This window comes from Psammomys obesus, unplaced genomic scaffold, assembly GCF_907164565.1.
Source record: "Psammomys obesus unplaced genomic scaffold, mPsaObe1.curated_primary_1811, whole genome shotgun sequence".
In the NCBI taxonomy this organism is placed as follows: domain Eukaryota; kingdom Metazoa; phylum Chordata; class Mammalia; order Rodentia; family Muridae; genus Psammomys; species Psammomys obesus.
The window spans coordinates 20,775,371-20,786,690 of record NW_026596039.1 but is presented as its reverse complement, the minus strand read 5'-3'; the positions used below and the strand labels follow the sequence as shown (position 1 = coordinate 20,786,690).

General features: G+C 45.3%; 1 protein-coding gene across 1 annotated transcript in view; it reads left to right on the top strand.

Moving 5' to 3' along the window:
* Positions 1 to 10,407: 10,407 nt before the first annotated feature.
* Arih1 (ariadne RBR E3 ubiquitin protein ligase 1) overlaps positions 10,408 to 11,320 on the top strand; it is a 102,793-nt gene continuing 101,880 nt past the window's right edge. Inside the window, exon 1 of the mRNA XM_055621738.1 lies at positions 10,408 to 11,068. Within this exon, the coding sequence (XP_055477713.1) occupies positions 10,700 to 11,068 (369 nt within the window). The 5' untranslated portion in view covers positions 10,408 to 10,699. The remainder of the gene's footprint in view (positions 11,069 to 11,320) is intronic.

Genomic DNA, 11,320 nt, shown 5'->3' with positions numbered 1-11,320 from the left:
GTGAACCTCTTTTGTCATCTTTAAATTTCTCATTGTGAGCATGCTGTAATTCCAGTACTACAGAAGCTGAGGGAGGAAGATCATAAATTTGAGCCCAGCTTGGACTACACTGTGATTTCCCAATTAGCTCATGTAGATTTAACATAAGGAGACTCTGTCTCAACAGCAACAACAACCTAAAACAATAAAACCAATTCTATCTTTGCAGGAACAGACAGAACAGCCAGGCATGGTAATGCATACCTTTCATTCCAGTACTTAGGAGGCAGAAGCAGATCTGTCTATAAAGCCAGTTCCAAGACAGTCAGGGCTGTTATACAGAGAAACCCTGTTTCAAAAAGACTAAATAAATAAATAAATCAGAATAAACTTTAAAGTGCAAACCAGGCATGGTGATTTGCATGTTTAAAATATGCCTGAAATCCTGGTACTTGGTAGGCTGAGAAAGAAACATTGAGAGTCTAAAGCCATCTGAAGTTACAAACTTATCCAAAACAAAGGCAAAAAGAATAGATGGTTGCCAAAAGTGGTGACCTACACCTTTAATCTTAGCGCTGGGGAGGCAGAGGCAGATGGATCTCTGAGTTTGAGGGCAATCTTGACTGAGTTCTAGGACAGCCAGAGCTGTACAGAGAAACCCTGTCTCAAGAAACAAGAGACAGACCCTGTTCCCCTTACTAGGGAATCCACTTGGATACTGAGCTGCCATGAGTTACATTGGAGTAGGGGTTCTAGGTTATATCCATGAATGGATGTTGGTTGGAATATCAGTTTCAGAAAAGACCCCTGTGCCCAGATATTTTGGTTCTGTTGCTCTCCTTGTGCAGCTCCTGTCCTCTCTAGGTCTTACTAACTCCCCCTTCTTTCACATGATTCCCTGCACTCTGCCTAAAGTTTGGTTATGAGCCTCAGCATCTGCTTTGATTCACTGCTAGGGAGAGTCTTTCAGAGGCCCTCTGTGGTAGGCTCCTGTCCTGTTTCTTGTTTTCTTCTTCTTCCATTGTTGTCCATCCCATTTTGCTTTCTAAGTGAGGATTGATCATCTTACCTCGGGTCCTCCTCCTTGTTTGTACAGATTTTAGTATGTTTATCCTAAGTGGTCTAGTATCCACTTATAAGTGATTATATACTGTGCCTTTCTGCTTCTAGGATACCTCACTGGAGATGATCTTTTCTAGATCCCACCATTTGCCTGCAAATTTCATGATTTTCTTGTTTTTAATTGCTGAGTAGTATTCCATTGTGTAAATGTACCACAATTTCTGTACCAATTCCTCCACTGAGGGACACCTGGATTATTTCCAGGTTTTGGCTATTATGAATAAAGCTGCTATGAACATGGTTGAATAAATGTCCGTGTTGTATACTTGAGCATATTTTGGATATATGCCTAGGAGTGGTATAGCTGGATCTCGAGGAAACGCTATTCCTAGTTGTCTGAGAAAGCGCTAGATTGATTTCCAAAGTGGTTGTACAAGTTTACATTCCCACCAGCAATGGAGGAGGGTTCCCCTTTCTCCACAACCTCTCCAGCATGTATTGTCACTTGAGTTTTTGATCTTAGGCAATCTGATGGGTGTAAGGTGAAATCTCAGGGTCGTTTTGATTTGCATCTCCCTGATGGCTAAGGACATTGAGCATTTCTTTAAGTGTTTCTCTGCCATTCTGTATTCCTCTATAGAGAATTCTCTTTTTAGCTCTGTACCCCATGTTGTAAATGAACTCAGTGGCTGGCTCTTTGATACCTCCCTGAGGGAGGAGCAGCCTTGCCAGGCCACAGAGGAGGACATTGCAGCCAGTCCTGATGAGACCTGATAAGCTAGGGTCAGATGGAAGGAGAGGAGCACCTCCCCATCAGTGGACTTACGGAGGGGCACGGGATGAGATGAGGGAGGGAGGGATGATGGGGTTGGGAGGCAATGAGGGAGGGGGCTACAGCTGGGATACAAAGCGATTAAAATTTAATAAACTAATCAATCACCAAAGCCTGAAAAAAAAAAAAGAAAAAGAAAAAGAAACAAGAATGTGTGGTTGGTTTAGCAAATACAAACCAAGTCATTCATTCACCCAAATACATCCACAAGGCAACACAATAAACTAGGGAAATTGGCAACCATAGAGAAGTCTTTTTGAACTTTATTAGAAAATACACTTTTCCAGTTGTGGCACATGCCTATAATCTCAACATAAAGAGGCAGAGGCTGAATGATTGCTACATGTTTGTGGCCAGCCTGAGCTCTATAGCAAGACTCACTCTCAAAAACAAACATACATACAACATAACCTCTGGGTGTGGTAGCTAATCCCAGCACTCAGAGGCAGGTGGATTTCTGTGAGTTCTAGGGATATAGTGAGACTCTGTAATAAATAAACAAGAAATGATACAGGATAAGTAAGGAGTAGAGGGAGAGGAGAATGGAGGAAGAATAAACAGAAAATCCTTTTTCCTTCAAGTTCACTTTTGGGAGGGGGTGTGTATGTACATGACCCAGGTGTGTGCACCCATATGTGTCCTGGACCCCTGTGCAATGTGGGAGCCAAAAGTTGACATGAAGTGTTTTCTTCAATTACTCTACTGGAGATAGGATCTTTCTCTGAGAGCCGGGCAGTGGTGGCACACACCTTTAATTTCAGTAGAGTCAGGCTCCTGTCTGTTCAAGGCCAGGCTGGTATATACAGTAAGTTCCAGGACAGCCAGGGTTACACAGAGAAACCCTGTCTCAAAAACAAAGACAAATGAAAATAAAACAAAGGATCTTCCACTGAACCTAGAGCTCACAAAGTCAACTAGAACACGTGGCCAGCGAGCTCCAGGGTTCACCTGGCTTGTTGGGGATACATGAAGACATGCACTATCATAACTGGCTTGTATCTTTGCATGGGCGCTTCGGACATGACTTGTCCCTCATGCTTGTAGAGTGTTTTCCAGATTCCAGCTTGTTTTTGTGTTTGTTTTTGTCTATATGGTAGAAGTACACAGCCAAGGACTATGGGAAACAGATACTAGTTCTGTCTATTGTCTAACTACATGTAACTTTACTTCTAGATCTCTGCTGGTGGAGGTTCAGCAAGTGCTGACATCCTATGTTCTGACCCTGGTTTGTTTTGGGGATACCTTGTAGCTCTGGTTGGTCTGGAACTACTTTGTAGGCAGGCTGGCCTTGAGCTCAGAGATCTGCTTGCTTCTTCCTGAGTTGCTGGGATTAAAGGTCTGTGCCCGGTAGTTATTTTTTTTTCTTGAGGCAGGTTCACATATATTCCAGGTTGGGTTTGAAGTCACTATGTACTTGAGGATGACCCTGAATTCTTGATCCTCCTGCCTCCACCTCTCACGTGCTTGATAAATAGGCATGTGCCACTGGGCCTAGTCATGTGGTTCTGGAGTTTGAATACCAGGGCTTTGTACATCTAGTCAAGCATTCTACCAGTTGAGCCAAGTCTGAAGCTTCACCTTGTTGTTTTGAGATAGGGTTTCTCTGTGTAATAAGCCCTGGCTGTCCTGGACTCACTTTGTAGACCAACCAGGCTGGCCTCAAACTCAAGAGATCCACCTGTTTCTGCTGGGATGCTCTACCACTCCCGACCTCTCTATTTTTTAAGATTTCTTTACAAACTGTAATAAGAAATATTGGGTTATATTTTTACTTATTATGCTACTATCTCTACCAGACTTCCAATGAGCATGTTTCTTTATGTCTTATTATTTACCATTCAGAATCAGTAGAATAAAATCTGCCTCTCAACAATGGTGTAACACTTAATATATGTGTATTAAATATCTGATTTGAATAGATGTATGTTTTTAAAGAAATACAAAGAACTCAATTAGTTTATCACATTGCTCTGTACTTTTGCTAACATTTACTTTTAAATTAAAGTTAAAATTTAATATTCTTCCAGCCTGATAGAACACAGGAATAACTAGTCACCCGAAAGCAAAAAGGTGGATGGATAGATGAATCAGTGGTTAAGACTACTTGCTGCTCTTCCAGAGGACCTGGGTCTGATTTCCAGCATCATATGGCAGGTAACCAACCTGTTAATCTAGTTTTAGTATATATGACACCTTCTGGCTTTCTCAGGCATCTCTGACATTTGGTGTACATAGATACATACGTACGGATAGACCCATACATGTAAAATGAAAATGAATAAATCTTAAAAAGAAAAAGAAAGGAAAAAATGAAGAAAGGAAGGAAGGGAGGGAAAGAGAGAGAGAAAGTGGTAGTGGTACATGCTTTTACTCCCAGCATTCCCAGCATTCAGGAGGCAGAGGCAGGAAAATCTCTGAGTTTTAGGCCAGCCTGGTCTACAGAGTGAGTTCCAGGGCTACACAGAGAAACCCTAAAAAAAAAAAAAAAAAAAAAAAAAAACCAAGAAAAAAGAAAGAAAGAACAAGAGAAAGAAAGAACGAGGGGCTGGAGAGATGGCTCAGAGGTTAAGAGCACTGCTTGCTTTTCCAGAAGTCCCAAGCTCAATTCCCTGCACCCACATGGTGGTTCGGAATAATGTATAATGAGATGAGATCTGGTGCCCACTTCTGGAGTTCTGGTGTACAAGCAGGCAGAAAAATTGTATACATAATAAAATAAATAAATCTTAAAAAAAGAAAAAAGAAAAAAAGAACGAACGAATGAACGAAAGAAAAGAGCCATGAGATGGCTCACTGTACAATTCTGATAACCTAAATTTAATCCCTGGTAACCCACATAAAGAGGGAAGGAAAGCACTGACTGCATGAAGTTGTCCTCAACGTTCTCATGAGTGATATGGCAGGTGTACTTCCTCCTGACACACACACACACACGTGCCTGATAGGGTGAATGAGGCATCCCTCACCCCAGGACTTGATTTCCAGGTCCTGAGCTACTGGACTGCTTATTGCTTTAGTAACTTGCTATCATTCTGGGCTTTTGTATCGGTCATGGCTGTATTATCCGCCCTTAAAAAATTACAGTGTTATTCCAATTTTATCTAAAAAGCATCCCATATTTTTCTTGTTGATACTTAGTTCATAACCATTTCATAAGTAAGTACTGGTTTTACAGGCTTTGTTTCATGGGTAGTTAATAAATACATGACAATCTTTTGCGGGGTTTGGGTTTGGTTTTTGAGACAGGGTCTTTTTATAGAACAGGCTGGCCTTAAATTCACGGTCCTTCTGCTTCTTCCTCTCAGTCGCTGCTATTAGGTATGTTGCTATGCTGAGTGAGGCAATATTAGGTTGTTTAGCTTGGCTTCAAACTTCTACCTCAGCTGTAGACCAGGATGGGCCTCAAACTCAAAGTTGTGCCTGTCTCTGCCTCCCAAGTGCTGGGATTAAAGGTGCATACTACCACTGCCCTAGTAGTTTTTAAAAGTTGTAATTTTGTGAGTATCTAACATATATATGTCAAGTACTGACTCTAATATATATTTCCCACTGCGCCCGGCTATGATTCTAATATCTATTTATCTGTAGTCTTAGAGTACCTAAGACTACAGATATCCATTACTGTGCTTGGCTAGTGTTTGTTTTTCTTCCTTTTTTTTAAAAAAAAAAAATTTTTTTTTTTTTTTTTTGAGGCAAGGTCTCTCTGTGTAGCATTGGCTGTCCTGGAACTCACTCTGTAGACCAGGCTGGACTTGAATTCAGAGAGATCTGCTTGCCTCTGCCTTTCAAGTGCTGGGAGTAAAGGCCTCTGCACCACCACTGACCCATGCTAGTATTTTTTCTTAACCTCATTCAGTTAAGATGAGAGTACTGCACTACCAAAAATGATTCCTTTCTGCACCAAGGCAGCATTAGTTTCTCTATTTTTTTCCCAAGGGCCATGTTCTGTTGTTTACAGAGTGCTATACTTCCACCCAGTAATCATCATACTTGACACAACAATAGCACAGGCCATGCCTTTCAGAGCAAATCATTAAAAGGAAAAAACAAATCCCTAATAATGTATGTAGGTCATTCTTTGGCCAATTTGGGACCTCAGAGAAGCTGTTCTACTAGTTTTCCTTAAATAGCACCATACATCATAAGCTAACCTCAATCTAAGAGAGTTTCCAAACATGAATGGAATGGCTATTGCTAACAACCTGATTATGAAAGCTTATCCTGGAGTAGCAGAACAAAAATTCAGATGCATTCTGATACTGCTTATAATATTAGCCTTAACAAGATTCAAGAGATCAAAGAGAAACTTTCTGAGAAAAAAAAGATCAATTTTCTTTTCTAGAAACTTCGGGGTAGGGGGTTAGGAGATGGTTCAATTGGTAAAGTGCCTGATTTGAATTTGATCCTCAGCATTCATCTGAAAAGGCAGGTGGGCTGCTAGCGCCTGTAAAACCAGCACTGGAGGAAACAGGTAGATCCCTGGAGCTCACTGGCCAGCCTGCCTAGCCAAATGAGTGAATTCCAATTTTGGTCAGAAACCACGTGTCAAAACAAAGGCGAAAAGCAATTGAGGAAGAAACGGATACGTACAGCTACACACACACATAAACGTGAATATGTACCATACATATGTGCAAACATACACTACATATACATTTCCAAAAAGGAGGGTCTAGGATGTATACATACTAACATAAATAAAATGACTTAGTTTTTTAGATGCTTAAATCTGTTTGGGTATAGTTTTCCCATGGTTGCAGGTGATTACAAAAGGGTTTTGTTTGTTTTTGTTTTTTGAGACAGGGTTTCTCTGTGCACCCCTAGTTGTCCTGGAACTCACTCTATAGATCAGGATGGTCTCAAACTCAAAGATCTGCCTGTCTCGGCCTCCCAAGTGCTGGGATTAAAGGTGCATACTACCACTGCCCTAATAGATTTTTAGAGTTGTAATTTTGTGAGTATCTAATATATGTCAATTGCTGACTCTAATTTTTTTCCCACTTTGCCTGGCTATGATATCTAATATCTATTTATTCTCTGAGACAGGATCTTACTGGGTAGCCCCTGCTGTTCTAGAATTCACTGTAGAATTATGTAGACTATAATGGTCTCAAACGCACGAAGATCCAAATGTCTCCCCCTCCTAAATATTGGGATTAAAAGTGTGCACCCGTTCTCAAGTACTTTAAATAGTTTTTCATTTGATACAAGTAGTGTGTGTGGTGGAGTGTGAGTGTGTGTGTATGTGTTTGCATGTTGCTGGGAATTGGACCTAGAGCTTCATTCATGCAAATGCTCTATTAAAGAGCTATACTCCGCTATGAGTAATTCTATGAGAGTAGGAATTATCCTTTAAAGTAAAACTCATAGAGAGTCAAATAAGTTTCTTAAGATTACAGACAGCAACTGGAGGCACAGAGGCACATTGATTGCCTTCTCTCACCAGAATGGCCCTTTAGGCTCTGCTTACAACATCCTAGGGTTTATTTTGCCCATGTTGTCAAACTCTTTCAAGTTCCTCCTGACACCAGTTTAGAAAGCCCAAGAATCACATGGCCAGGCTTATCACAGCTTCTTGGTTCTCCACCTGGATTTCTGAGATCGTCTCATCATTAGCTGTTGCCTTTATAGCCCATGCTCTATGAAGCACACAGCTATGTTTTTGTGAACAAAGGTCATATTGTTTTACTCCTCTGCTTGGAGCTCTTTAAGGCTTCCCACTGCCCTGATGCAAACTTTTTAGCATAGCATATGATTCCCAACTAGCTCCTGCCTCACATGCTTTCTCTGGTTTATACCTTAATAGTATCTAGCTGCTCTGCATATTTCAGTTGATGTTGATTGTTTGAAATTTCAAAAATGGTTCAGATATTTTCAAATTTTACTATAACTTAAATTTGTATGATTTGAAGTGATTGGAAAAGGCAAATTTGGAGTGAATTTTGTTGGTGGTTTTTGTTTGAGGCATGGTCTTCCCATGGAGCCCAAGCTGGGTGGCCTCAAACTTGAAACCTTCAATCCAAAGTTTTTAGAATTACAGGTGTGAATCACTGTACACACTGCTGCTTTGGAGGTTCAAGAAAAGCAGTCAGGGTATGAAAGAGAAGGTCAGAGTACAAGAGCAATTTTTAAAACTTAACAGTAGTAGAGTAGTATCGAGGATTCAGCTGTGCTTTGTGACTGAAACTTGGTAATAGAATGCATATTGCTATGCATTTTTCTGATGGTAGGCAAACACTTCAGCACCTAAAGAGGTGGAGGGCATGGCACTATTAAAAGAAAGATGATGCAAAGGGTTTGTTTGTGGGTGTGTTTGTGGAGTACTGACAAATTGTTATGGTCAGTGTCAACGTGGCAGACTCAGAATTACTCAAAAATAAACTCTGGGCATGTCTAGGAGACACTTTCTAGGTTCAGTAACTGAGGTGGGAGAGCCATCCTAATGTGGGCTGTAACATAGCACGGCCTGGGGTCCCCGACTGAGCCTCCCTGCTGACCCAGTGTGACAAGCTGGCTCATACTTCTTTCGCCATACTTTCCTTGCCAGGATGTTCCTTGTCCTCAAATTGTTGCTTTTGTCTGTTATTTTTCACAACAGTAAGAGTCACAGGGAGTTAATGAATACGCAAATGTTCCTAAATTATTTCTACAGGTGTAACACACAAGGATGGAGAAGAACAAAGGGTGTTTGTGTCTATGGCTTGTCCCAGTTGTGGTGATAACATGATGACTCACAGGACCAAGATAATGGTGAGTGGATGTCAAGAGCTCTGACTTGAGCTGGGCACAGTGGTACATGTCTCAAGTTCTAGCATTGGAGACAGAGGCAGGAAGGTCGGGAGTTAAGGCTCATCTCGGCTACATGAAATCTTATCTTAAAAAAAAATTAAAGATGACAATGCAGCCACTCCTGATGTGATCTGATAGACTAAGAAGGAAGGAGAAGAGGACCTCCCCTATCAGTGGACTTGGGGAGGGGCATGCATGAAGAAGGGGGAGGGAGGATGGGACCGGGAGGGGAGGAGAGAGGGGTTTATGGGGGGATACAAAGTGAATAAAGTGTAATTAATAAAAAATAATAAAATAATTAATCTATAAAGAAATTAAAATAGCTCAGCAGGTACAGAAAAGGAAATAAATCTGATCACTTGAAAACAAAACTGACCAATCAATACATACAGCCATATATATGTATATACACATATATATTCTACTTCCCAAAGTCAATTTCTAAGGTTCTAAGGGGGATCTGTATCTTGCACATTTGTTAAGCTTTTCAATAAATTAAGGATTCAGTTTCTAAAAGGTTTTCAGTCTGGCCGATTCTTCCAGTTACTGGAATGGGGAGGCTTCTGCTTCCTTCAAAACACTTTCCTGGCTCTCCTGTCCTATTTTCAAGGTATTAAGTCCAAAGTAAATGAAACAAGCCAAGTTTTGGAAGGCCATAAAATGCTTTGTCATGACCTCTAAGTAATTTGCCCAGTGTTTCCCATTTACCGATTGAATTTTAAGCTCTGTGTTGTAACTATCGTGAACCTTCGGTTTTGAGCCGAGGCCATCTTCCCCTCTTCCTCTGCTGAACTAGCCATCCATCCACCCAGCTCACTTCTGCAACACCTCCAGGTAAGCAGGTTTTGTTTTTTTTTTTTTTTTGTTTGCTATATTTGGTCCTCGTAGATGTGGTTTGCCTGTATGGTTTCCTAGAATGATTACTGTAATTTACATGCAACGTAATGTATATTATGTATCAGAAAGCCTGTCTGCTCCACTGCTGGGGACTGAAACCGGGGCCTTTGTTGGGCAAGCACGCCACCACAGGGCTACATAAACTCTTGGCTTTTTTTTTAAATTAAGATCCTCAGGTGCCTCTGCTCTAACATGGGCACTGGCACTCAGTGAAAATGGGCGCGAATCTACGGGAGGCCCTTAGGGATCAGTTGAGGAAAGTCATGACTGTTCACATTCTTTAGGACCCTCTTCTAGAAGTGCTTGTCAAGATGACTTCGGGAACCGGCTCATTGCGATGACGTCACTTCACTTCAAGGGCCCCCAGAACCGCCTCAGGTCCACACGAGTGGACAGCAACGCTCCAACTACCTGTCACACAACTCGGAGGCTCCGCTTACTACCGCCTTCCAGGCAGTAACTCGGGCAACCGGAATTTGAGCTGAGCAGGAGACGTCTTTCCGGAACTAGGCAGGGTGGGCGAGAAGGGCCTGCGAGGCCCGGAAGCGAGGGAGGCCCCTGGCGAAACCGTCGCTTGGGCGCTCCCCGGGCTCCTCCCCACGACCGGAAGGCCTCGGCCCCTTCACGTCAAAGACCCGCAGGTTCTGAGTCCAGCCCGGCCGCCGCCGCCGCCGCCGCCGCCGCCGCCGCGCCGCCGAGCTCCCGTCCTCCTCCGGCCCGGCCGTGGGGTCTCCCGCACACTACGCAGGGGCGGAGGGCGTGGCGCGTGACGCGCGGAGGGCCGACGCGGTGACGCAGCACGGCGCGGTGACGCACGCCCCTTTGTTGGCTCAGTAGCGGTAGCAGCGGCCGCGGAGGTGGCGCTGGGGACTGTTTTCCGTCCGAGGCCGGAGCGGAGCGGCGTCTGACTGAGGCGGGCAGCAAGAGGCCCCGCGCTCCCTCCCGCCCCCCTCCGCGCCCTCCCGGCCGCCGCCGCCGCTCCCCTCCAACCGCCGCCCCCGGAGCGCAGCCGCGGCCCGCGGGGCCGGAACCAGGCCTGCGTCCGGACGGCAGCGGGAGCCGGAGCGAGAGCCGGGGCCTCGGCGTCCCCGCCCTCTCCGCGCCGCGGCCAGCGTCCGCCGGGCCCGCGCGCGTCGCGCCATGGACTCGGACGAGGGCTACAACTACGAGTTCGATGAGGACGAGGAGTGCAGCGAGGAGGACAGCGGCGCCGAGGAGGAGGAGGAGGACGACGAGGACGAGCCGGACGATGATAACCTGGACCTGGGCGAGGTGGAGCTGGTGGAGCCCGGGCTGGGCGTCGGCGGGGAGCGGGACGGACTACTGTGCGGGGAGACGGGCGGCGGCGGCGGCAGCGCTCTGGGTCCCGGAGGAGGCGGCGGCGGCGGCGGCGGCGGCAGCGGCCCGGGGCACGAGCAGGAGGAGGATTACCGCTACGAGGTGCTCACGGCCGAGCAGATCCTGCAGCACATGGTGGAATGTATCCGGGAGGTCAACGAGGTCATCCAGGTGAGGGGCCCAGCACGCCGTTTGGCCCCGGGATCGGCACGGGAGCGGACCCAGGCGGCCCGCGCGGCGCCGAAGAGCAGGCTTGGGCCTGGCTCGCCCCGGGCCTGTCCGCCCCGCCGGCCGGTCGGGAGGTGCGCTTGGGCGGTGCTTCCCGGAGTCCTGGCATGGCGGAGGCCTGGGGCTGCCCGAGCGGCTATGGCCGGCAGTTCCTGCGTGGCTACGGCCTCAGGCCGGAGGGTGGGCTTACAGGGG